The 27,319-nt window shown below is 41.5% G+C and overlaps 1 protein-coding gene across 1 annotated transcript; it reads left to right on the forward strand.

Annotated features, from left to right (window-relative positions):
- The first annotated feature begins 4,739 nt into the window (after nucleotides 1-4,739).
- TPH1 (tryptophan hydroxylase 1) lies at nucleotides 4,740-27,019 on the forward strand. The gene is made up of 10 exons (XM_007515855.2): nucleotides 4,740-4,938; nucleotides 8,475-8,658; nucleotides 10,892-10,992; nucleotides 13,828-13,895; nucleotides 14,033-14,229; nucleotides 16,012-16,147; nucleotides 18,800-18,926; nucleotides 21,686-21,781; nucleotides 23,849-23,982; nucleotides 26,700-27,019. Exons 1-10 carry the CDS (start codon nucleotides 4,822-4,824, stop codon nucleotides 26,872-26,874), a joined length of 1,335 nt encoding a protein of 444 aa, XP_007515917.1. The 5' UTR covers nucleotides 4,740-4,821; the 3' UTR covers nucleotides 26,875-27,019.
- Nucleotides 27,020-27,319: the final 300 nt, after the last annotated feature.

Below are 27,319 nucleotides of genomic sequence, written 5' to 3' on the forward strand. Positions count from 1 at the left end.
CATAGATTGAAGTAAGCTTATAGAACACTCCCACTGCAATTGGGTTTCTGGAGGATGGTTGTAGCTTTTTACAGGGATCCCCTTCAAGTAATAATAAAATCTAAACTAAATACATATGTATTCACTGGAATTCAAATAAGTTTCCTCTTAGAAATGGTAGTATGGTGAGTAAAACAGCATAGAGATGAAAGGGAGAACAATTGGTTTCAAGTTTTTTTTTTAAAATATTCCCTTTTGTTGCCCTTGTTTTATTGTTGTAGTTATTATTATTGTTGGATAGGACAGAGAGAAATGGAGAAAGGAGGGGAAGACAGAGAGGGGGAGAGAAAAATAGACACCTGCAGACCTGCTTCACCACTTGTGAAGTGACCCCCCTGCAGGTGGGAGCCGGGGGCTCGAACTGGGATCCTTATACACAGGTCCTTGTGCTTTGCATCACCTGCGCTTAACCCGCTGCTCTACCACTGGACTCCCTGGTTTCAAGTTCTTAAAATAATTTCTTCTTTTTTAAAACCAGAGCACTGCTCAGCTCTGGCTAATGGTGGTGCAGGGGAGTTGAAACTGGGACTTTGGAGACTGTCACGTCAGGCATGACAGTCTCTGCATAACCAGTATGCTACATACATACCCCACCCTCAAGTTCTTATTGTGTCATTTTCAAGCTGTCTAACTTTGGAGGAGTCACTGAAGCATTCTGAGTCTTGCTAACTCAAAGACCAAGGTAGACAATATAAGTAAAGGTACCCTGTGAAATATAAGACGCTGCATTTAAGAGTTTATTGTAAGAAAAAAAATCTGTTTGCCATGTGCACACACAAGCATATTGCTGAAGACTAATAAGCACAGATTTTTATTTTGTGTCTTTAGGCAACCTATAAGGCACAGAAGTTTTCTCCTGAAATATTTTAAGTGTGTGTGTGTGTGTGTGTGTGTGTGTGTGTGTGTGTGCGAGACTGGGATCAAATCCAGGGCCGAAGTCTTGCACACAAGACTTGCACTCTCTCACTGAGTCACCTCTACAGCCAGGAAAGCTATCTTTGATTTCAGCTTGGTTCTGATGTCTCTCCAGTGAGTTTCTTATTGCAGTAATACTACATTTAATGTCAAAATGCTTTGACTTGTGGTCCGGGAGGTGGCGCAGTGGTAAAGCTTTGGACTCTTAAACGTGAGGTCATGAGTTTGATCCCCGGCAGCACATGTGCCAGAGTGATGTCTGGTTCTTTCTCCTCCTATCTTTCTCATAAATAAATAAAATCTTTTTAAAAAATGCTTTGACTTGATTCTTGACAGAGAAAGTCATAGAATCTCCCTGTGCCTTAGTATCCATCTTTTTAAAATGCACATAATATTCATATAAAAGAAAAATGAAGGCAGAGGGTAGATAGCATAATGATTATGCAAACAAACTCTCATGCCTGAGGCTCCAAAGTCCCAGGTTCAGTCCCCAGCACCACCATAAGCCAGAGCTGAACAGTGCTCTGGTAAAAAAAAAAAAGAAAGAAAAAAGAAAAATGCATACAAAACTGTAAATGTTCTGCATCTTAATGTATACCTACACTCAGCAATGAAAATGGCCAGATTGCTGACTCAACAGAACAGATGAAACTCAAAAACACCAGACTAAGTACCAGAAGCCATAAACCTGTACCCATGACTGTTATGACTGTTGATATGATGTTGGGAAAAGACAAACCTGCAAGGACACAAATCGCATCAATGGCTGCTAGGGACCGGGTGTAGGAAGCACAAGGGAACAAGTAGCTTGCCGGTTGAAAGAAGAGGACATTTTGGGGCCAGGCAGTGGTGCACCTGGTTAAGTGCACATATTATAGTGTGCAAAGGCCTGGGTTCAAGCCCTTGGTTCCCATCTGCAGAAGGAAAGCTTCACGAGTGCTGCAGGTCTCTCTCTGTCTCTTTCCCTCTCTCTTTTTAAGATATCTATTCCCTTTTGTTGCCCTTGTTTTATTGTTATAGTTATTGATGTCATTGTTGGAGAGGACAGAGAGAAATGGATGTCATTGTTGGAGAGGACAGAGAAATGGAGAGAGGAGGGGGTCGGGCGGTGGCGCAGTGGGTTAAGCGCATGTGGCGCAAAGCGCAGGGACCCGCGTAAGGATCCCGGTTCCAGCCCCCGGCTCCCCACCTGCAGGGGAGTCGCTTCACAGGCGGTGAAGCAGGTCTGCAGGTGTCTGTCTTTCTCTCCCCTTCTCTCTGTCTTCCCCTCCTCTCTCCATTTCTCTCTGTCCTATCCAACAACGAATTGCGTCAACAAGGGCAATAATAATAACCACAACGAAGCTACAACAAGGGCAACAAAAGGGGGGAAAAATGGCCTCCAGGAGCGGTGGATTCATGGTGCAGGCACCGAGCCCAGCAATAACCCTGGAGGAGGAAAAAAAAATGGAGAGAGGAGGAGAAGACAGAGAGGGGGAGAGAAAGACAGACACCTGCAGACTGGCTTCACCGCCTGTGAAGTGACCCCCCCCTGCAGGTGGGGACCCGGGGGCTCGAACTGGGATCCTTAAGCCGGTCCTTGCACTTTGCACCATCTGCGCTTAACCCGCTGTGCTACCACCCAACTCCCTTTTTTTTTTTTTTAAAGAATCTATTTATTTATTCATGAGATAGGCAGAGAGAGAAAGAACCAGACGTCACTCTGGTACATGTGCTGCCAGGGATTGAACTCGGGACCTAATGGCTGAGAATCCAGTGCTTTATCCACTGCGCCACCTCCCAGACCACTGTCTCCCTATCTGTCACCCTCTCCCTTTTCATTTTCTTTCTGTCTCTATCCAATAATAGATACACAGATAAAAATTTTAAAAAAGACAGTTTTAAGGTGATTGAAAATGTTCAAATATTTTTCAAAAAACAGACAACTGTGCATCTTAAAGGGGTGACTGTTGTGTGTAAATCATACTTGAAACTTTAAGTTGAAAAAGGGTTTATAATGGATACAATATAAGTAAGGTCCCTAGGTATAGGATCCAAAGACAGGAGCACTCAGTAACTGGGCTCAATCACCTTTCTGGGCGTGGAGCAGGTACAATCCTGCAGGAGGTCGGAATTTCCAACTCTGGATCATTTAACAGTAGTCAGACGTCTGTAATTAAAAATCGCCTAACACTAGTTTAATGAAAACACCAGTGAAATGCATCTACAGACCAAGCATCCTTGTCTCAGGCTGCCAGGTCAGTCGGCACCAAGCCGAGGTCCGAGCTCCCTTCTCATTGGCCACTGCCCTAGGCTTCGGCGCCCACGGCCCCGCCCCACTCCCGCTTCTTTAAGAAGCGATCTTGGCTGCTGCAGGTGGATTCCAGCTCACCTCCAGCAGTTCCCAAGGTGAGTAGGGTGGCCCCTTCCCTCCGGGTCTCGGTGATAACTACCTGTGGGGAGTTGATTCTGGGAAGACAACTGTACCTCAGTGTTCACAATTTCCTTTTACCTTCTTTTTGGGGAAGCTACTGTATTCCAGGGGCTTCTGTCTGCCCAGATATATTCTTTTTAGGTGATCCGATTTCATCTTTATGACAAACCTTGTGAGGGGAATATTTTACATACGAGGAAACTGAAATGCAGAGCTGAACCCAAGTCTCCGAGTGTCTTCTGCCTTAGCAGAAACACATTCTTATAGCATCTCTCCCAACCAGAGGGAACCCTCTCCTCTGTTAGAGAGGGTTAGGGGAGTGCTCAGATGCAGAACTTGTCAGTGTTACTACTGTCCTCATCAGATCCATTCCTACACAGCACTAGTGCTGGTTTACAAGGTTCCAACACAGGGGCGCAAAGTCTAGTTGTTCAGATTCAATCTATTAGCTTAAACTTGCCCCTGTCCAAGTTCTGGAGGGTTAACATTAACTCCTGGCCTGGCGGTCATTCACTCAGTAGAAGGTGCACCCAGATATGGTCAGACCATGGGTGCCAGGGTCTGCACCAACCGGTACAATGTGGATGGCAAGGAAGGGGTGGGGGAGCTTCAAGGATGGTGGGGGCAGTGCTCTGGCACCTCTCTTCTCTCCCTTTCTCTGTTTCTGTCACTCCCTCAATGCCCTTTCTCTAATTAAAAGAACGATTCCAGGTGGCTGCTGCAGTGCTCTTGGTTTCTTGTCTGTCTGTCCTGTTTCTCTATCTTTGTATCTCTCTCATTCAAACTAAATGTTTAAAAATAATAAAATAGGGTGGAGGTAGATAGCATAATGATTGTGTAAAGAGACTCTCATTTATGAGGCTCCAAAATTTCAGGTTCAATCTGCATCACCATAAACCAGAGCTGAACAGTGCTCTGGTGAAAAAAACAAACAAACAAAAATCCAATAAAAATATAAATAATAAAATAAAACCTTTGAGGACTCTAAGATCTGGCAGAAGAGAGTGCTGAAATTGTGTGTGTGTTGGGTAGGGCTAGGCTTTCATAGAGAAAGAGTACCCAGCTCAGGTCAGAATAGTCAGGAAGACTGCAAGAAATGAGTGGGCTTGAGTCATGCCCTGAAAGAAAAGTTAGACTAGGGAAAAAGAAAGAAAGAAAAGAAAGCCACTAATGTGTATTGTATGCCGATCTCAGCCTACACACTATGCCCTGAAAACCATGTTTTTTTTTATTATTATTATCATGTTTTGGTTTCATATCTGCAGATCCATGTTTTATAGATAAGGAAACTGATACTTGGTTTATGCTAATGCTGATAAATATTACCATCATTTCAAATATTATCAAAACCTGTCATCAAATATGGTCCCTATTGCTCGATGTCTTTTTAAATCTTTTCTCTATATTTTCCTAGTTTTCTTTTTTTTAAAAAAAAGAAGTACACGAAATTCCTCATGATTGAAGACAATAAAGAGAACAAGGACCATTCCTTAGAAAAGGGAAGAGTAACTCTCATTTTTTCCTTGAAGAATGAAGTTGGAGGACTAGTAAAAGCACTGAAAATCTTCCAGGTAAGCATTTTCCATGCTTCTGCACAGAAAAGTTTCCAAAAGCAAATCTCTAAAATTTTACTTAAATATATAACTATGCAAATTATTGAGAGATGGACTACATAAGTTTCTTTTTTTGAGGCAGTTTTATTTTTTTAATATTTTTATTTATTTGATAGAGACAGAGATAAATTGAGAGGAGAGGGGAACAGACAGGAGAGAGAGGGAGAGAGAGAGACACCTGTAGCCCTGCTTCACCACTCATGAAGCTTTCCCCCTTGCAGGTGGGGACTAGAGGCTTGAACGTGGGTCCTTGCTCATTGTGATATGAGCATTTAACCAGGTGCGCCACCACCTAGCCCCTACATAAGTTTCCTAAGCACTTAAATCTCTAAACTAGTGCTTGATTTTAACAAATGACCAAAGGACACAGACAGTATGGGAGAAGCAATACGGAGATAGTTAAAACAGAAATGAGAGAGGAGAGATTCACTTTACTAATTTTAGAGAAGCAAAATTTAATGTTACTTTAATTAAATGATAAAATGTTAATGTTTAGTGATATGTTAATAATTTAGTTAATTACACATAGACATATACAGTCAGAGCACTGCTCAGCTATGACTTATGGTGGTGCTTGGGTTTGAACCTGGGACCTCTGAGGCTTCAGGCATGAAAGTCCTTTTGCATTACCACTATGATCTCCCTAGCCCGATACTATTTTTATCTAGTGAAACATCAAAGATTCCACATTTGCACTGTTCCCTACTGTTAACGCTTTCATGCATTTTGCATGCAAGTCCACTGTTGGTGTGAGGGCAGACTGGCTGGTGTCCTGACAAACAATCGCATAATGCATATCCTGAGCCTTGATATGGCCATGTCTTTGACTCCATACTTCTGTTTTCATCATTTCATCTTATGGTAATAGATGTCAGCCAGGCAGAACACAATGTTAAGTATAAATGTAAAATACAAAAATGCTCTAGAAAAGTTTCGAAAAAAATCCACTTTGCTACCAAGAACACATTATATTCTCAGTCCCACACCCTAGAGACAATTTTTAAAACTTTTTTTTTTAGTTTTTTTTGTTATTGTTGTTGTTAATGATGTTGTCTTTGTTGGATAGGACAGAGAGAAATGGAGAGAGGAGGGGAAGACAGAGAGAGGAAGAGAAAGACAGACACCTGCAGACCTGCTTCACCACCTGTGAAGCGACTCCCCTGCAGGTGGGGAGCTGGGGGCTTGAACCGAGATCCTTAAGATTCTTGTGCTTTGCACCACGTGTGCTTCACCTGCTGCGCTACTGCCTAACTCCCAATTTTTAAAACTTTTAAAAAATTTAGTTCTTTGGTGAATAGTTTATGAAGTGTAAATATTGTTCTTCTATCTCTCTTTGAGATAGCAACTTTACACAGTACTGATTCTGTTGCGTTAATGTGTGCACTCAACCAGGTGTGACAGTGCCTGGTCCCAGTTAATTCTATTGTGAGTGATACTGCTGTCACCTCTCCCCTCTCTCTCTTCCCCCAATGTGAATATCATTTGATTGTTATAAGCTGGCCTGCTTACTACCTTGGGTCTTTAAGAAACTTCTGTCAACCTGATTTATTTTTAAACAGAATACGTGTGCATGGTTTAAAAAGTCAACCCATAAAGCATATAAAGAAAACAGCAGTCTCCTGTTTCATTGCTAATTTTCACTTAGTTGTTTTGCTCACGTTCGATGTATTGGGTTAATGATGCTCGTATGCATTCACTGGCACGCTAGCATGATGGATTTATGCATCCTACTGTTTTATTTCATTGTTTCATCCAATATCCATTGCTCTTTTCTGATAGACAGCTGCTCTAGTATGTGTCACCTGTACTTTGGACATTTTATGTGTATTGTAGATTGCATAGAGTTTTCTGTGTGTATTATAGTACTTGAGTAGTTATTAATAAATAATAATAAAGTAGTAATTTAGTAATTATGTAATGCACAGGTTTTCTTTCACTCATCACTAAGACTTAAAGACCTGCCCGTGCTGTTGGGTGATAATCTGGTCTGTTCCTTCATTGTTCTATTGTGTTCAGTATTGTGCTGTGTGTCCACCCATTTTGGTTCATGTTCCATGATACTCCCTCCCTCCTTTCTTTCTTTCTTTCCTTCCTTCTTTCTTTCTTTCTCTTTCCTTCCTTCCTTCCTTCCTTCCTTCATTCCTTCTTTCTTCCTTTCTTTCTTTCTTTTTTCTTTCTACTAGAGCACTGCTCAGCTCTGGTTTATGGTGGTGCAGGGGATTGAACCTGGGACTTTGGAGCTTTAGGCGCGAGAGACTTTTTGCATAACCATTATGCTATCTTCCCTACCTCTTTCTTACCTTTGCTTAGATACTTCATCCTATTTATAATTTTCAATTTTTCCTTCTGTTTTCCTATCCTGTCTTTTCCTTAAGATCCATTCCACTTGGGGCCAGGTGGTGGCGCACCTGATTAAGGGCACATGTTCTAATGCACAAGGACCAGAGTTTGAGCCCCCACTCCCCACCTGCAGGGGGAAAGCTTTGTGAGTGGTAAAGCAGTGCTGCAGGTGTCTCTCTGTTTCTGTCACCCCTTTCCCTCTCCGTTTCTGCCTGTCTCTATCCAATAAATAAATAAAGACTGGAAAAAAAAAAAAAAGATCCATTCCAGTCTCTGTATGCTCCATGAAATCACCCACTATCCCTAAGGAACCATGCTTTCCCCTTCACTAAACACCTTCAACACCTGACACACTTCTGCATGTATTTTCTCTCTTTGATGGATCAGCCAGTGAAGTTATCACCTCCTTACATGCCTTAGCTTTCTTTGTATCTTCATAGCTAGTTTGCACAAGGGTTCACTGTGTTCATGTAGACTGGACTGGCATTGGAGATCATCTCCTCTAACCTCATTATTTTTAGGTGAAAAACTGTTGGGTGGTAGGTTCCTGTATCTCACTATTATGTCACCAGTGCTGTTCCTCAGCTACCTCAAATCGGGAAGAGAAGATCCCCTGCTCCTGCAGGTCTGCACTCATAACACCTGCAGCTCAGGTTTGGGGGGAGCTCAGAAGAAGCAGTCTATTGATAATTTAGCTGGTCACTAAGTTTATAATTTAAGAGACTTGAGGCATTAAATATGCTGTTTACCTAATTTCATTAAAGCATGTCACTAATCTGTTTACCTAATTTTATTAAATGCATGTCACAAAGCAAACTTTTCTTTCTAAAAGACTAACGTTGCCAGCACTTTTTGAAAGATATTTTTCATTTATGAGAATTTTCAAAAGTTTTGGTTGCAAAGGAGACTTACTGTGATTTGAAGGTCTATTTTCTCTGGCAGTCAGGGGGGCTTCCAGGGAGTCGCATTATTTTCTGTGGGTGTGATGCGTTTTTCAAACAACACCTAGTGTTTTGGAAAAGTTTATTTGTTGTTGAAAGCACTAAAAACAGTATTTTCCCCCTTTGGTTATTATGAAAGGTCTGAAGTTGATTTTCCTAGATATGACAGTAATTAAAAAATGTTTATGACAGTAATTGCTACTCTCTACACAGGAGAAGCATGTAAACCTGTTACACATTGAGTCTCGAAAATCAAAGAGAAGAAACTCAGAATTTGAGATATTTGTGGACTGTGATATCAGCAGAGAGCAGCTGAATGATATTTTTCATCTGTTGAAATCTCATACTAATGTTCTCTCTGTGAATCCCCCAGATAATTTTACTATGAAGGAAGATGGTAAGTGAAAACACTGCTCAGGAGAGTAAGGCCTTAATGTAATATCCAGTGTTATATTGATCTTGAAGGCATGAAGGTAAGAATGAAGCACTGTCTCTTCAAATGATTTCAGTCTGGTAGTGAATGAGGCACAAACATGACTGTTGAAAGGACTACAGAAACTATAATGCACAATAATTAAAAATGATTAGGTGGTCTGTTCCCTTGATTTCACAGACTTGCAATACACAATAAGAGACTGCTTAGTGCCTCTGACGGGCTTGGTCTCTAGCAGACTCAGTGAAGATTTCAATTTACTGAGAATGTTGACCACTATGATGTGAAATCTACTGTGGACAGCATCCATCTGTATCCCTACTACCTCCAAAAGCAAATGAAAAAACAGTAATTAAAAAAAAATATTCAGATACTCAGTAAAAGATACAGGCTAGTGGTCTGGGAGATGGCACAGCAGATAAAGCACTGGACTCCCAAGCATGAGGTTCTGAGTTCAATCCCCAACAGCACATGTACCAAAGTGATGTCTGTTTTTTTCTCTATCCTCCTATCTTTCTCATAAATAAATAACATCTTTAAAAAAAGAAAGATACAGGCTGTCACCACCTAAAGATCTTCTGTTGTGAATAAAATCCTAGCAGATTGCTTGAGACAAAAGACTAGTGGATAATCCAAACACATTTCACATCTAGTGCTTAATTGAAAACAACTCCTTCAGACAACACAATATTTGGGATTCACCTGCTATGTATTCATATCTATATAAATTATTAAGATAATAGCATACTTTCATTTCTGGGTGGCAGATAGCTATATTCCTAACTCCCGTGAGTTTGAGATACTGAGGATAAAATTCAGGACTTCATGCTTGAGAGTCCAATGTCTTATCCCTGTGTCACCTCCAGAACTGCAAGGTAAGACAGTCAGGGACTGGGCAGTGACACACCTGCTTGAGCTCATGTGTTACACTGTGCAAGCACCTGGGTTCAAGCCCCCAGTTCCCACCTGCAGGGGGAAGCTTCACTGTATTGGTGGGGCAGTGCTGCAGATGTCTCTCTATACCTCCTCCTTCTCTCAGTTTCTCTCAATCCTGTCAAATTAATTAATTAAAAAAAGAAAAAAGAGTCACGGAAGCCCAAAAGGAAGCCCAACAGAAATTCTAATGGTCAGAAAGAACTAGCATATGTTCAGTTTTGATGGAAAAGACCTCCACCAAGGATACTCTGTCCAGCGAGGTTATCACTCAGGGTTGAGGGAGTGTTGAAGAACTTTCCAGACTCTCATGACCACTAAGCCAGCCCTGTAAGAAACACTAAAGGGATTTAAATAAAAATAGAATATTAAATGGCTTAGGAGGTGACTCAGTGGGTAAAGCACTGAATTCTCATCTGAGGTCCCAAGTTCAAGTCTTGGTAGTGCCTGAGTGGTACTCTGGTGTTCTCTCTCTCTCTTTCTCTCCTTGCCCTACACTCACATATAGATACATGTTTTTTTTTTTAAAGAGAAATACTGAATGATGTCACCCATATGAGGTACACAAAGAAAACAAGCAAGCAAAAACAAGCAAATTAAATGAAGACAAGTATATGGAGTCAAACTGAAGAACTGAGTCACCAAAGGAGATTATGTGGAATGATTGGGTTGTGAGGGTGGAGGAATATTGATACTTGGGCTTTTTTCAGCAGGGATGCACATGGAACAGTGAGGGAGGAAGGGGACACCTGCCTAGCCAGCCAGATAAGCTGAATCAACCCTGGCAATCAATGGGGTGACAGATGTCGTAGCCAGATCGCCCTCACATCCAGATACTTGGACTTTTTTGAATTTGATATAATAACATAGTTTGAAGAGGTGAGGAATAATTGTACTTCTAAAGCATTTATAGTCTTATAAATCAAAACGATCTCAAGACAAATGAAATTTTTTTAAAATTGGAAAAGATGTTTTGATCGTCTGTTTTTAACTGAACTATGGCATTTCTCTAATACATAGGACTCCAACACATAAGAAATCAACCCAAAGGCTCAAAATCTCTTTAAACCTCAACATTTTGAATTAATTATGCTTATTAGAAATAGAACAGTTTGTTCGTATAAATTTCACCTCCATGTACAAGCTTAAATAAATTAAAAAAAAAAAACCTAACCCAAGGCATGTATGACTTTTCTAATAACTTCTCATTTAATGCCTTCTTTGAAATGTTACTTCCATTGTTCATGGTTTCGGTGTTTTGCAGAAATGGAAGCTGTTCCTTGGTTTCCAAAGAAGATTTCTGATCTGGACCAATGTGCCAACAGAGTTTTGATGTACGGAGCAGAACTAGATGCAGACCATCCTGTAATTAGTTTTTTTAAACACTTTTGGGACTGGGTGGTGGTACACCTGGTTGAGCACACATGTTATAATGCACAAGGACCCAGGTTTGAGCCCCTGGTCCTGACCTACAGGGGAAAAGCTTCACGAGTCACCACTCGTGAAACAGGGCTGGAGGTGGCTCTCTGTGTTTCTTCCTCTCTATCTTCCTCTTCCCTCTCGGTTTCTGTCTCTAGCCAATAAATAAATAAATAAATAAAGATAATAGAAAAATAAAATAAAACAGTTCTCATGAAATTCATTTGAAGCAAATAATTAAGGACAACTTTTTAATTTTTCAAAGAGATACTCATTCTTTTTTTTTTTTAAATGTATGTATGTAGGTAGGTATTTATCTGCCTCCAGGGTTATCACTGGGGCTCAGTGCCTGCACTATGAATCCACTGCTCCTGGAGGCTATTTTTTTCCATTTTTGTTTCCCTTGTTTGTTGTTGTTACTGTTATTGCTGTTGTTGTTGTTGGATAGGACAGAGAGAAATCGAGAGAGGATGGGAAGCCAGAGAGGGGGAGAGAAAGACACCTGCAGACCTGCTTCACCATTTGTGAAGCGACCCCCCCCCTTGCAGGTGGGGATAGGGGAGCTCGAACTAGGATCCTTGCATGGGTCTTTATGCTTTGCACTATGTGAGCTTAACCCACTGCAACACACTGGACCCCAGTATTTATTTATTTTAATGAGAGAGATAGAGTTAAAGATATATAGAATGACCGAAGCACTCCTCAGCCCCAGCTGGGGATTGAACCTGGGACTTGAGGTTGTCAGACATGAAAGACTCTTCACATAGCCATTATGCTATCTTCCCATCCCAGGAAATGCTCTTTCTAGATAAGTGGGATCTTATTTTAATTCAGATTTCAGGAGTTGCTAGTAGACTTCCACGATGGTAGAGCTGAAACTACCTGCCTGAATAGCATCTCATTGGCAGCAAAATATCTGTCTGTTGCCTGGTATCTCTATTGTTAAGAGCTATTCCAAGAGTTATACTGAAGTGAAAATACTGTCTGCAGTCATACTTTTATTAAAATGGCATGAACTATTTTAAAGGGGAATAAAGGTAGGAAGAAGAGAGACTTATCATCCATTCTGCTCATTATATTAGGTTTATTAGGCAACCGATGAAGATGTACATATAATAGGTTTATTAGATTCTAAGAAAGTTGCTTCCTTAGAAAGTTATATGGATTTCAGTACAGGGGTGAGTTGGAGAACTACTCATTTCAGAGTATTAGTCTACGTAAGCCACTAGCAGGCCCATGACTAGTCTCCAAGTTCCAGCACCATTGGACTGTTTTTATCTCTTAGGTCATCTCTGTGTGTGTTGTTGGTACCATCCTTTCTGGTCTCCTTCTGCTGACCAGCTCCTGCTCTCTTTGAGACTGAGCTTAGGAGTTGTCATGAGGAAACCTTTCTTGACCCTCATCATCCTCTTCTACATGGAGCATGAGTTACTTTTTGAGTCTATGTGTTACTTTGTGCCCATCTCTCTTTAATAAAACAATGATTGTACTGTTTGTTGTATAGTAGGGGGTTAGTGTAAAGTGTGTATAAACTCATTATGCTTTGTTCATATTTGCTTCCCCAGGTTTTAGCATGAGCCAGGTGCATCACAGGAGCTCAGAGATCTGTGTTAAAGAGATGTCTCTCTCACGTGAAATTCTATCTCATATGAAGTCAACAAATAAATATTTTTCTTTTATTTCTAGTATTTATTTAATTTGATAGGACAGAAAGAAATTGAGAAGAGAAAGGGACATAGAGAGGAAGACAGAAAGAGAGACTTGTAGCACTACTTCACTACTTGTGAAGCTTCCTCCCTGGAGCTGGGAGCTGGGACTTGAACTCGGGCCCTTGTTCATGGTAACTTGTGCACTCATGTGCCCTAGCACTTCCCCCTCCCCATGCTCATTCTTATTTTTCTTTTTTTATAGGGCAGAGAAAAATTGAAAAGGGAAGGGGAGGTAGAGAGGGAGAGAAACAAAGAGACACCTATAGTTCCTGCTTTGCCACTTGTGAAGCTTTCCTCCTGCAGGTGAGGAGCAGGGGCTCCAACCTGGGTCCTTGAGTATGGTGACATGCTTTACCAGGTGTGTCTCTTCCTCCCCCTGTCCCCATCTATTCTTAAAGAAAAAAAAATCTCACCACTGGAAAAGAGCTGTACATTTAACTCAAGTGTTTTTTTTTTTTTTTTGTCCTCAAATTATTTTATTTTATTTTATTTTTTGCCTCCAGGGTTATTGCTAGGACTCGGTGCTGGCACTGCGAATCCACTGCTCCTGGAAGCTATTTTTTCCCCCATTTTTGTTGCCCTTGTTGTTATTATTATTGTTATTGTTGTTATTAATGTAGTTGTTGTTGGATAGGACAGAGAGAAATGGACAGCGGAAGGGAAGACAGAGAGGGGGAGAGAAAGACGCCAGTAGACCTGCTACACTGCCTGTGAAGCGACTCCCCTGCAGGTGGGGAGCCAGGTGTTCGAACCAGGATCCTTATGCCTGTCCTTGTGCTTTGCGCCACCTGCACTTAACCTGCTGCACTACCGCTTGACTCCCAAATTATTTTATTTTTGCAGCCACTACACTGTCTTTGTATCAATAGTACTTTTGTAGCCACTATGACATAAAGCTGTCATATATCCTTAACCTTAAAAAGTCATAATTTTCTAAGCATCCTTTGAATTATAATAACAGTTGCATAGCCCCCTTAATATAATAGCTCAAGTGTTAATGCAATATTTTCCAAATACCATTTGTCAACATTTTTTAGTATGGATATTTAAAAAAATTTTCTTTGATTATTAGGGCTTCAAAGACAATGTCTACCGTAAGAGGAGAGAGTATTTTGCAGACTTAGCTATGAACTACAAATAGTAAGTATATTAACAAAATAACTTATCCAACCTTGAAATGATAAAAATGATAAAAAATATAGAGAGTAAACTGCACTTGGTTAGCAAATAGAAAATAGGGCTTTTGTTAATTCAAAATAATCCCTTTATCACTTTAGTGGGGATCCCATTCCCAAAGTTGAGTTCACTGAAGAGGAGATTAAGACCTGGGGAACTGTGTTCCGGGAACTCATCAAACTCTACCCAACCCATGCCTGCAGAGAATATCTCAAAAACTTACCTCTCCTTTCTAAATATTGTGGATATCGGGAAGATAATATTCCACAACTGGAAGATGTTTCCAATTTTCTAAGAGGTAAGAAACTAATTCAGTTTTTGTTAGGCTTCGTGTTGATCATGACAGAACAGAGTCCAGTTATAAGAAAGGTGAGGATTTTCCTGAACTCTGTCCTGGAGACTGATTGGATCCAGTGTTGGTCACCACCTCTGAAGCAGGACAATCAACGTGAAGTAAGTGCAGATGAAGCTGAGCAGAACTACAAAGAAGTTGAAAAATGTATCACATAACTACAGTTGTAAAGATTCTTAGGGTGTTTAACACGTAGATTATAGGGACATTATAGCCTTACTTAAATAACTGAGGGGACAAGGGACTGAACACTAGCATACTTGCCTTCAATGTAGGGTTTGAACCCTAGTACCACATGAGAACTCCATGTATGGTGGAGTGATAGTTCACATGCTTACACACTCTCTCTCTTTTTAATTTATTTATTGGATAGAGACAAAGAGAAATCAAGAGGGAAGGTGGAGATAGAGAGGGGAGAGAGACAGACACCTGCAGCACTGCTTCACCACTTGTAAAGCTTTCCCCCTGCGGGGGGTGGAGGGTAGAAGGACCAGGAATTTGAACCCAGGTCCTTGCACATTGTACTACGTATGTTTAATTGGGTATACCCAGCCCCTCAAACCTGTACTCTTTCTGTCTCTCAACATCTATCTATACATCTATAACTATATGTTTTTATCTATCTCTCTCACTCTAAAAATAGATGGCTGTTGGATCAGGGAGGTGACTCTGTGAGACTCTCAGTTCAATCTCTAGGACCACATAAAAAAGTTAAAAAAATTATTTTACATGATAGAGGGCATAATATGCTGTCCTGAAGTCAAGGACTACTGACTAGAAATGGCAAACATTTGGCAGCTTCCAGTGGAGGGAATGGGGACACAGAACTCTGGTGGTGGGAACTGTTTGGGATTGTACTCCTATTATTTTGTAATTTTGTAAATCACTAATAACCACAAACAAACAAAAACATTTGGCTCAGTGGATACGTCCTTGGTAGATGGGCCATTGGAAGATAGAACAGGATCATGGGATGACTGGTCCATTCCTGGGGACATTTATACAAACCCCACACCCAGCTGTTTATTTGGCAGTATATTATACTGTGATATGTGATACATGATAAAGAAACCTCCTTATTGTTCTAGCTAGGAAAAGTAACATAATCACTGAGGGCCGGCAAAATAGCTCACTTGGTTAGTGCATGTGCTTTGCCCAGATTTGAGCCTGGTCCTCACTGCATTGAAGGAAGCTTCCATGCTGTGATCTCCCTCTTTCTCTCTCCCTCCCTACCTCTCTTTCTTACTCTCTCTCTCTCTCATTCTCACCCTACCTTTATTGACTTCTGTATGACCTTGGAAACATGACTGAGTTTCTGAGCCTCCATTTCACAGTTGTCACACAAGGAAAATCAATGTGACATTTATTCACACTGTGACTGTGAATTGAAGTATGATTAGGGAGTTGAGGAGATAACATAATGGTTATGCAAAAAGACTTTTATGCCCGAGGCACCCAAGATTGCATGTTCAATCCCTAGCACCACCATAAACCAGAGCTGAGCAGTGCTCTGTCAAAATAAATAAATAAGTAAGCAAACAAATAGTAGAATTCACGGCCTGCTCGTGCTAAGTGCTCATTGAGGTTGCTGTGTTGCTTGCTGGAAGTGCAGAGCTGATGTGTTTTAGTGCCAGGGTCGCTCCCCTAGTGTGTTACTTGTCAGTAGTGGAATTAAAATACTGCGGTGAATCATCGGTTCCGGTGGGGATTTTCTCTGTTGCTTTTCAGAGTGCACAGGTTTTTCCATTCGTCCTGTGGCTGGTTACTTATCACCAAGAGATTTCTTATCTGGTTTGGCCTTTCGAGTTTTTCACTGCACACAGTATGTGAGACACAGTTCCGATCCCCTCTATACTCCAGAGCCGTAAGTACTACTGCTTCACCACTCCTGCAGCAGCTTGTGGTTCTTGATAATCGCACCTGCCCATGTTTGATTGTAGTTCGGGAAGAGTAAGTTATCACAGGAGAAGTATTTAAAACAGTGCCTGGTTCATCATGCAGCTGGTGCTATGGTTGTTAGTAGTTGACAACTGGGAGTTGGGTGGTAGCACAGCAGGTTAAGCACACGTGGCGCAAAGTGCAAGGACCCGCAGAAGGATCTCGGTTCAAGCCCCCGGCTCCCCACCTGAAGCAGGTCTGCAGGTGCCTATCTTTCTCTCCCCCTCTCTGTCTTCCCTTCCTCTCTCCATTTCTATCCTATCCATTTCTATCCTAACAACGACGACATCAACAACAACAACAACTACAACAATAAAACAAGGGCAATAAGAGGGAATAAATGAATAAATATTTTAAACAAAAAATAGTCGACAACCCAACATGTCCTGTGCCAAGTGTTATTCTGAGCACAAGGGACGCACTATGAAAGAAGTCAGACAAACAGTTCTGCTTTCCTAGATACAGATAGGGAACACAGATAGGAGGCAAACAAATAAATATGTATATTTCAATTTTTTTTATTTTGCCTCCAGGGTTATTGCTGGGGCTTGGTGCCTGGAATCCACTGCTCCTGGAGGCTATTTTTTTCACTTTTGTTGACCTTGTTGTTTATCATTGTTGTTATTGCTGTTGTTGTTGGATAAGACAGAGAAATATGGAGAGAAGAGGAGAATACAGAGAGGAGGAGAGAAAGATAGATAGATACCTGCAGACCTGCTTCACCGCCTGTGAAGCAGACCCCCCCCCCCTGCATGTGGGGAGCTCAGGCTCAAACTGGAATCCTTAGGCTGGTCCTTGCACTTTATACCATGTACGCTTATGCTGCTGTGCTACCGCCTGGCTCCCTAAAATTTGTATTAGTGATTTAATAATGATGAACAAGACTGTAAGATAATAGGGGTACAATTCCATACATTTCCTACCACCAGAGTTCTTCTGTGTCCCATCCCCTCCATTGGAAGCTTTTTTTTTTTTTTCTTTATCCCTCTGGGAATATGTACCAAAATTCTTTTTTTTTTTTTTTTTACTAGAGCACTACTCAACTCTGGCTTATGGTGCTAGTGCTAGGGATTGAATCTGGTGGGACCTTTGGTGCCTTAAGCATGAACGTCTTCTTGCATAACCATTATGCTGTCTCCCCAGCCCTGGGCCAAAATTCTTTTTTTTTAATTTATTTTTATTTATAAAATGGGAACACTGACCAAAATTGTTTATGGGGTATAGGAAGTGGAAGGTCTGGCTTTTGCATTTGCTTCTCTGCTGGACATGGGTGTTGTCAGATGGATCCATACCCCCAGCCTGCTTCTATCTTTCCCTAGTGGGGTAGGACATAAATATGTGTAGTATGTCATATGGTGGTAAGTGTCACTGAGAAAATAAAGTGGAAGAAAGGTGTGTGTGTGTGTGTGTGTGTGTATGGCTGTACTTTTTTTGTTTTTTTAATTTTTTAATATTTATTTATTTTCCCTTCTGTTGCCCATGCTTTTTTATTGTAGTTATTATTGTTGTTGTTATTGATGTTGTCTTTGTTAGATAGGACAGAGAGAAATGAAGAGAGGAGGGGAAGACAGAGGGAGGGAGAGAAAGATAGACACCTGCAGACCTGCTTCACTGTCTGTGAAGCGACTCCCCTGCAGGTGGGGAGCCGGGGGCTCAAACCGGGACTGGTCCTTGCGCTTTGTGCCACGTGCACTTAACCCACTGTGCTACCGCCGGATTCCCTGTACTTTATTTTTTTAAGAGTGGTCAGAGAAGGATTCATTGTTGTTAAAATTCGGAGGCTCTAGCCGGATGGGCTGGCTTCACGGGCGGGTAACAGACGCGGAGACAACGGCTGGGCAGGGAAGCTGTATTTCTTTATTCAGGAACAACGATTCACAAACTAAGACAAACTAATCACCAAACAGAACTCCGCTGTCTCTTTGCGGCGGCACAAGCACTCCCTCTTACTCTGTAACTCGGGAACTCTCCAACTCTGGAACTCGGGAACTCTCCAACTCTGGAACTCTGGAACTCTGGAACTCTCGTACTGGGGAACCCTCTGAAACTCTGGCACTCTCAAACTCAGGAACCCTCTCTCCAACTCTGGAACTCAGGAACTCTGGAACTCTCGTACTGGGGAACCCTCTGAAACTCTGGCACTCTCGAACTCAGGAACCCTCTCTCGGGGTTCCTTGGGGCGGGGCCAAGCGAAATTAACTGGACTGATCCAATTCTCTTGACGGGGGAGGGCTAGAACAAACCAATGTAAAGCATACGACAATTCATTGAGAGGGTAATATTTGATGAGACCTGACTTGGGATTCAAGGCAAGATGTGGATGTTTGTGGCTAGCTTGTAAGCACTTTTCCATGTATGTGTATCTGAGAGTGGCTAAGGTTTTGAACCAAAATAATTTATTCTACAAGTATTCTTAGTGATCCATTTCCAAGGCAATTCAGCCTGATCAATTTGTATAAAATGAAGCTCAGAGCTGGATTTCATTGAATGGTTGGTGGTACAGTTATGTGAGGTTTTGCTTGGGGTTATGTATTTCTGTTAAACATCACAGTGTGACAGACTTGGACTTCTTTTTCAGAGACACCTGCCATGAACTCTTAGGCCACGTTCCCCTTTTGGCTGAACCTAGTTTTGCCCAGTTCTCTCAAGAAATTGGCCTGGCTTCCCTTGGTGCTTCCGAAGAGGCTGTTCAAAAACTGGCTACGGTATAAATCTGGAAGTAGTTGTGTATATCACAAATTATTTTTAAAATATTCAAATCACTGTACTGGGGAAATGGCAATTTACAAGGCCGTTGTCACATGCACACACTTTCTAATCTCTCATGATGTGTAATGCTCTCATCACCAACTGCCCCCAAAGCCCTCTCAGCCCTCTCCTGTCTGCCCACAACTAGTCTAAGTTTTCCCTTTCTTGGATTCTTACATTCCACCTATGAGTGAGATAACCCTTCTTCTTCTCCTCCTCCTCCTCCTCCTCATCCTTCTTCTCCTCCTCCTCCTCCTCCTCCTCCTCCTTCTTCTTCCTTTCTGTCAGATTATTCTTAACAGGAGTGTAGTTTAAAAGTGTATCTTCAAGATGACCTGAGAAAATTATAATCCTTTATTTATTTTATTTTTACTCGGATAGAGACAGACAGAGAGAAATTGATAGGAAAGGGGGAGGTAGAGAGGGAGAGAGAAAGACACCTACAGCGCTGTTTCAACACTCATGAAACTCCCCTGCAGGTGGGGACTGAACCAGGTTCCTGCACATTGTACTAGCTGAGCTCTACCAGATGCACCACCACCTGGCCACAGTTCATTTTAGATAGTTTAAATAATGTTAACTGGCAAGAAAAATTTTAAGGACTGTTAAAAAAATTGTCATTAAAAGTGGAAGAAAAGTTCAGATGAAGAGTTGGGGTCTCTGCTTTGTAGATAGTAGGCCTACTTTAGTTATATTCCAAAGGGCCCATGACTATACTAGTTGTTTTTTCTATTTTTTCTGAGCCTGACATCTGATATGCAGGTGGATCCAAGTTATTGTTCAGGGGAGATGATGATCATGTAATTGTGTGGAGTTGTAACCCTTTTATCCTATGGTTTTTGACAGTTTCCTTTTTATAAATAAAAATGAAAAAAAGTGGTAGAGAAGCTCTAGGTTACAATAATGTGAATAGGATATCTTCTGTTTTACAATAAAATGAATAGGCTCTTTAAGGATTGTACTAGAGATGTTTTGAGTATTGAAATAGTAATGCTGTTGAGTAGAATACAGTTCCTGTCTCTAAACCAATATATGCTGCTTGAGGAGGCAGCTGTGGTCAAGTGAAAGAAAGTTCTAGAGAAGCCACACAGGGGCCAGGCTGTAGTGCATCCAGTTAAGCACACATAGTACTAAGTGTAAGGACCTGCACAAGGACCCAGGTTCGAGCCCCTGGCTCCCCACCTACACTTTACAAGCGGTAAAGCTAACCCCCTCTTTTTGTATATATATATGACTTAAATTAGTGATTTTCATCCCATTGTTAAAGGCTATTTACCTCCACCCCAACTCTTAAGTATTTCTCATAGTTTTTTTTTTTTTTTCTTTTCTTTTCTTTCTTTTTTTTTTTTTTTTTCAGAGCATTTCTCAGCTCTGGCTTATGGTGTGAGGGGATTGAATCTAGGACTTTGGAGCCTCAGGCATGGGTGTCTCTTTGTATAACCATTATGCTGTGTAATCCTATTCTCTCATAGGGCTTTTCCCCTTGATATTTTAAACTTTTATCAATAAAATGAAATGGCATGCACCTTAGAAGTCCGTGGGACCCTCATAACTTAAAGGATGTAGTTCTGGGATCAGAAGTTTGTGGAGAACTGGTTTAGAATTAGACTAGTTTGTAGAAACACTTGTGAACGAGTGGGGGAGGGGTGGTCTTGAACTTTACTCCAGAGTGCTTTGGGCCAGTGATTACGAGTTGTAATTTGTTTTAAATTTCGTCATTAACAGTTGTAGGTTTGGGGCTCCAAGGGTTAGAGTGTAGGACTTGCATGTGTGAGGTACTGGGCTTGATCCCTAACATTGTATATATTGGAGCAGAACAGTGCTCTGGGGAGTCTCTCTCTCTCTCCCTCTCCTTTCCCTCCATCTCTCTCTCTCCCTCTCTCAAAAACAAACATATAAGGGGTGCACCCAGTATAGCATACAAATGACATGTTCGAGGACCCAGATTGAAGCTCCCAGTCCCCACCTTCAGGGGGAGACTTAATGCTGCAGGTGTGTCTTTTTCTCTGTATGCCCTGTCTTTCTCCTTCTTTCTCTCTATTTCTTACCTTCTGTGAAAACAGGGGAAAACCATGACCACCGGGAGCAGCAGAGTCATTGTGCAGGCACTGAGCGCCAGTGATAAGCCTGATGGCAAAGTTATATCTATTTCTTTACTCTTTAAAATAATTTTATTTATGTTAATGAGAGAGAGATACAGAGAGAAAGACCAGAGCACTGCTCAACTCTGGCTTTTAGTGGTACTGGGGACTGAACCTAGGACTTCAGAGCCTCGGGCACGAGAGCCTTTTGCTAAACCATTAAGCTGTCTCCCCAGCCCGCAAATTTATGTCTATACATCTGTAAAAGAATGGATTGTGGTGGGAGTCCAGCGGTAGTGCAACATGTTAAGCATGCGTGGTGCAAAGTGCAAGGACCGGCATAAGGATCCTGGTTCAAGCCCCCAGCTCCCCACTTGCAGGGTGGTTGCTTCACAAGCGGTGAAGCAGGTCTGCAGGTGTCTGTCTTTCTCTCCCCCTTGCTGTCTTCCCCTCCTCTCTCCATTTTTCTCTGTCTTATCCAACAACAATGACATCAATAACAACAATAATAACTACAACAATAAAAAGGGCAATAAAAAGGGAATAAATAAATAAATATTTAAAAAGAATAGATTGTGGCTTGCTTTAAATTTAGCTGCTCAGAATGTGAAAGTAATAATGGTGTCCTTTTGCAGTGCTACTTTTTCACTGTGGAATTTGGATTATGTAAACAAGATGGACAGCTGAGAGTCTTTGGTGCTGGCCTACTGTCTTCTATCAGTGAACTCAAAGTAAGTTGAAAAGTGCTTCCACCTACACATATTGAACTGATGTAATTGATATGACCAGAAATGGTTTATGGATTTTAACTAGAATATATTATGGAAAATAGTTGGGTTGCAGTCAACATTTTTAAAGGGGGACCTGAGAGGTGGTACAATGGGTAACGTATTGGACTGTCAAACAAAAGGGAGCTCAGTCCCACACATCCGATGTGCCAGAGTGAAACTCTGGTTCTTTCTCCGCCCCTTCTCTCTTAAACCAATCCATCAATCTTCACTAAAGTTCCCAGTTTCAATCTCTGGTACCATAGACCAGAGCTGGATGTGAGGGCGATCTGGCTGCGACATCTGTCACCCCATTGATCGCCAGGGTTGATTCGGCTGATCTGGCTGGCTAGGCGGGTGTCCCCTTCCTTCCTCACCGCTCCATGTGCATCCCTCCCGAAGCTGCGCACTCGGTTGAAGAGGACGGCTTTCCCCGAATAGAGACTGACCGGTCTCGGTCGAGGGTGTCCGAGTAGCTGCGCTCCCTGTTAGAACCTCCCAACAAGCTCTCAAGGTCCATAAAAAAAAGATCTTTGAAAACCATTTCTAAAGAGACATTTTCTCTATTTCCCAATATATACAATAATATCTCTATAATATAATAATATAATCATAGAAAATATTAATATAGTTTTTTTTTTTTTTTTTTTTTTACCAGAGCACTGCTCAGTTCTCACTTACAGTGGTGCAGGGGATTGAACCTGGGACTTTGGAGCCTCAGGCATGAGAGTGTCTTTGCATAACCATTATGCTATCTACCATTATGTTATCTACCTGCTAACTACTCAATATAGTTTTAATTTTAAATAAAATAATGTTTAGGGCTGGGTGGTGGTGCACCTGGTTAAGCACACTTATCACCATGCTCAAGGACCTGGGTTCTAGCCTCTGATCCCCACCTGCAGGAAGGATGCTTCATGAATTGTGAAGCAGGTCTGCAAGTGTCTCTTTCTCTCTCCCTCTCTATCTCCCATCTTCTCTCAGTTTCTCTCTATCCTGTCAAATAAAATAAAAAGAAGAAAAAAATGGCAAAAGTGTCTGCCGGGAGCAGCGGATTCATAGTGCCAACATTGAGCCCCAGTGATAACCCTGGTGGCAATAAAAAAAAAAGTTTTAAAGCTTTTATTATAAAATCTCACTTCCTGGGGCCAGGCAGTGGCACTCCTGGTTAAACACATGCATTGCAGTGTATAAGGACACAGGTTCAAGTCCCTGGTCCCCACATGTAGGGGGAAAGCTTTACAAGTGGTGAATTAGGGCTGCGGGTGTCTATCTTTTTCCCTCTCTATATCCCCCTCCCCTCCCAATTTCTCTCAGTTTCTATCCCATAATAAATAAATAAATGATCTCATTTCCCTTTGGTATGTTAGCAGTGACTTTCATAACTTCTTGGGAATTCTTTGAGATTTATTATTTACCCTATAATGGAGCTGAACTTATGTTTGCTGAGTGATGGCTACTTGTAAAATATTGCCCAAGGTACTATCTTGCTAGTCCAAGACACTATCTTACTACCATTTAGTAGCAGATGTATGACATGTATGTGACTATCATACATGTGTTCTCTGGATAGGACTAACTTGTGTGAGCCAATAAAATAACAGGCTTGGATAGTGTGCTGCTTTGCCAAGTGTGTGATCCAGGTCTGACCCTAGACCCCATAGCATTGAAGGAAGCTTCAGTGCTGTGGTCTCTCTTTTTCTCTCCTCATCTCTGTCTAAAAACAAACAAGCAAAACAGAAGGAATTCCAGCGTAGGGCAGAAGTAGGTGCCACAATGCAGAAACACAGACCCCTGGGTACATCCTACATAAAGCCCATTAGAGCAGACCATGCAGAATGCTGGGGCACTTCCAGGGAGTATCAACCCACGGAGATTTCTGGATAGAGAGAAAACTGTAGGAAATTAGTTTGGAATTGTAGGCTGGGGCTGTCCCATTATTAATATATTTGTAGGTGTGCTGACATGAAAGTTGTGTATAGAGTGGAATCTGTGAAGATAATATCCTTCGACTTGCTGACTCTGTTTTAGCATGCGCTTTCTGGACACGCCAAAGTGAAGCCCTTTGATCCCAAGACTACCTGCAAACAGGAGTGTATCATCACAACTTTCCAGGACGTTTACTTTGTATCTGAAAGTTTTGAAGATGCAAAGGAGAAGATGCGGTAAAACCTGTCTTTCTCATGCCTTAGTTTTCCTCTGCAAAGGTAGATCACTGATGGTAACAGATCACAGAAGCAGCTGTATAATTAGATGCTTTCTAGGCACCTTGTCCCTGTAATCTGTCTCACTTTCACAACAAATAATAGATTACAGTGTTTATTATGGTGTGCAGTAGTAGCAAATTCTGAATTAAATACATTAGGAAACTGGATTCATCCCATTATTTTTATCAGATAATTTATTTTTAATTAAAACTTTAATTATATTTATTTATTTATTGGATAGAGACAACCAGAAATTGAGAGGGAAGGGGGAGATAAGGAGAAACACAGAGAGACACCTGCAGCCTTGGAGAAACACAGAGAGACACCATCCCCCCTCAGGTGGGGGTCTAGGGGTTTGAACCTGAGTCCTTGTGCACTCTAATGTGAGTGTTTAACCAGGTACACCACCACCTGGCCCCAGAAAAATCAGATTTTAAATCTCTGTTCTCATGTACAAATAATTCTTTCTCACAGAACTAGAGCCCTGTTTCTTATCCCAGGTGTTATGTAGGAGATTCTTGCAAATAGCTATTGAGTAATAATGAAATCATGAGATAGAAAGGGAATAAAGAGGACTGGAGAACAGCATAATGGTTACACAAAAGAATTTTTTTTCTTGCCTCCAGGGTTATTGCTGGGCTTCCTGGGTGCCTGCACTACAAATTCACTGCTCCTAGAAGCTTCCCCCCCCCCTTTTGTTGCCTTTGCTGTTGTTATTGCTTTCGTTGTTGTTAGATAGGACAGAGAAATCGAGAGAGGAGGGGAAGACAGAGAGGGAGAGAGAAAGACACCTGCAGACCTGCTTCACCGCCTGGGAAGCGACCCCCCTGCAGGTGGGGAGCCGGGGGCTTGAAACGTGATCCTTGTGCCGGTCCTTGTGCTTTGCACCATGTGCGCTTTACTGCTGTGCCACTGCCCAGCCCCTCCACAAAATACTTTTTTAAAAAAAATTATTTATTAATGAGAAATATAGGAGGAGTGAGAAAGAATCAAATATTACTCTAGTATATGTGCTGCTGGGGATTGAACTTAGGACACCATGCCTGAGAGTCCAATGCTTTATTCACTGCACCACCTCCCTGACCACCACAAAAGACTTTCATGACTCAAGTCCCAAGGTCCTGGGTTCAATCTCTAGCACCACCATAAACCAGAGCTGTGCAGTGCTCTGGTATTAGCCTCTTTATCTCTCTCTCTCTGAAAATGTAATAAATAAAAAAATGTTTTAAAGGAAAGGAACTAAAGACATTCTCCTTCCTTGTCTTCCAGGGGTTTTTCTGTTAGTTTGGGAGTTAGACCATGAACAGAACCAAATAACACCAATAAGGCTTCCTCGACCACATATGGCAGCTTTGTGCAAAGTAGAGGCTGGGGTCCCCTTTGGACAGACCAGGTGGATTACACGCTGGATTCCAACACATGCACAGTTGTTTTCAGCTGTGTGCTTAGTGGTCTTAAACACGGTGCCAAATGAAAGGTTCAGATATTTGCTTGATGAAGAGAGCAGAACTTTGAGCTGTTCAGAGAGCTCACCTGGCGGAATACGGTGACAGTGTGGTGAAATGTCAGTCCTTGACCCCTGTCTTGGGGAAGTGTGGAGACTTCCCTTGTGACAACAGAAACCCTTTAAATCAACATGCCCTCTATGAAGAAGTATTGGAATTGAAACCAAACCAACAAACAAACAAGCAGCTCACAGGAGCCAGGTGGTAGCACACCGGATTAATTTCACATAGTGCAAAGCCCAAGGACCTGCAAAAGGATCTGGGAGGAGGTTGCCTCACAAGTGGTGAAGCAGGTCTGCAGGTGTCTGTCTTTCTCTCTCCTTCTCTCTCTCCCCCTCCTCTCTCAATTTTTGTTGGTCCTATCCAACAACAAACAACAACAAAATGGAAAAAATGGCTTCCAGGAGCAGTGGATTTGTAGGACAGGCACTGAGCCTCGGCAATAACCCTGGAACAACAACAACAAAAAAAGACAGTTCACATGGGAGGTTGCCTGCTTTGTCATGTGCACAACCAGGTTGTAACCTGGCCCCATTATGGCACTTTGATGGCCTCCCACACACACACACCTTGCCCCCTCTTTGTCACTCTGCCCCTTTTTCCCTATCTGAAAGAGTAGTGAAGCTCTAGCAATGATAAAAAAATGAAACTTGAATGCTTGAAGAAAAAAATAGAATATAGTATGTAGGTCATTTGAGAGAAAGCAAGAGGAAAATATTCTAAACAGAAATCCTCCATGTGAAGGAGGCAGGCTTTTTCCTAGTCTGTTTCTCTCTCTTTCTCTCTTTCATATAGGTGTAGTTATAAAAATCACAATAGAAAAGTCTTTTATTATATGCTTAAATGTTGTAATTGTCTACTTACAAAGCTATGGTGGCTGTTCTCTCCTCACTGTAGTCAAGAAATACATATAGCAATAAATCATTAATAAAGCCATCAACAGGATCTTTTGTTGGCAATGCAGGTGTAGGTGCTTCCATATTTACTTTATCCTGTTCAGCTGTGCACCGTAGGGAAGCAGGTCAGGTTGGCTTCATGAATATCCAGTAATGACTTGTCTTTTTCTTGTGTGTAAAATGAGTTTGCTGTTGTTTATTTAGTTTTAACCATCCTCTTTCCCCCCTCAAAAAAAAAAAACCCTAACTATCTCTTATTTGTTTTCTTTAATAGAGAATTTACCAAAACAATTAAACGCCCGTTTGGAGTGAAGTACAACCCATATACACGGAGTATTCAGATTCTGAAAGACACCAAGAGCATAACCAGTGCCATGAATGAACTGCGGCATGATCTTGACACTGTCAGCGATGCCCTTGCTAAGATGGGTAGGCAGCCGAGCGTCTGATAGCAGCCACTCCTAATCCTGAAGACATCTGAGCACCAATTCAGAAGCCTGGTGGTCAATTCTTGCTTTTTGTTTTGAAGATCTCATTATAGAGAAACAGCAATCCTCTCTAATTATATTCCTAGTTGTCAAAATTGTATACCTCGATACTCTAGCCATTTTTTGCATCAATAGTTTTAATGAAATATAATTCACATACCTTATTATAACTTTTAACCACTAGATTAATTTTTTAAAATTTATTATTGATAGTTTGTTACAAGGCGGTAGGTTTACAATGTATAGCTCTACATCACACCCACCACCAAAGTTCTGTGTCCTCTCCCTCCCAAAGACAGCCACCAAAGTTCTCATAAGTTTTTGTTTTCTTCTCTAACCACTAGATTTTTTGTTTTATTTATTTATTTATTATTGGATAGAGACAGAGAGAAATTGAGAAAGGAGG

The sequence above is a fragment of the Erinaceus europaeus genome, chromosome 17 (genome assembly GCF_950295315.1).
Source record: "Erinaceus europaeus chromosome 17, mEriEur2.1, whole genome shotgun sequence".
Classification (NCBI taxonomy): domain Eukaryota; kingdom Metazoa; phylum Chordata; class Mammalia; order Eulipotyphla; family Erinaceidae; genus Erinaceus; species Erinaceus europaeus.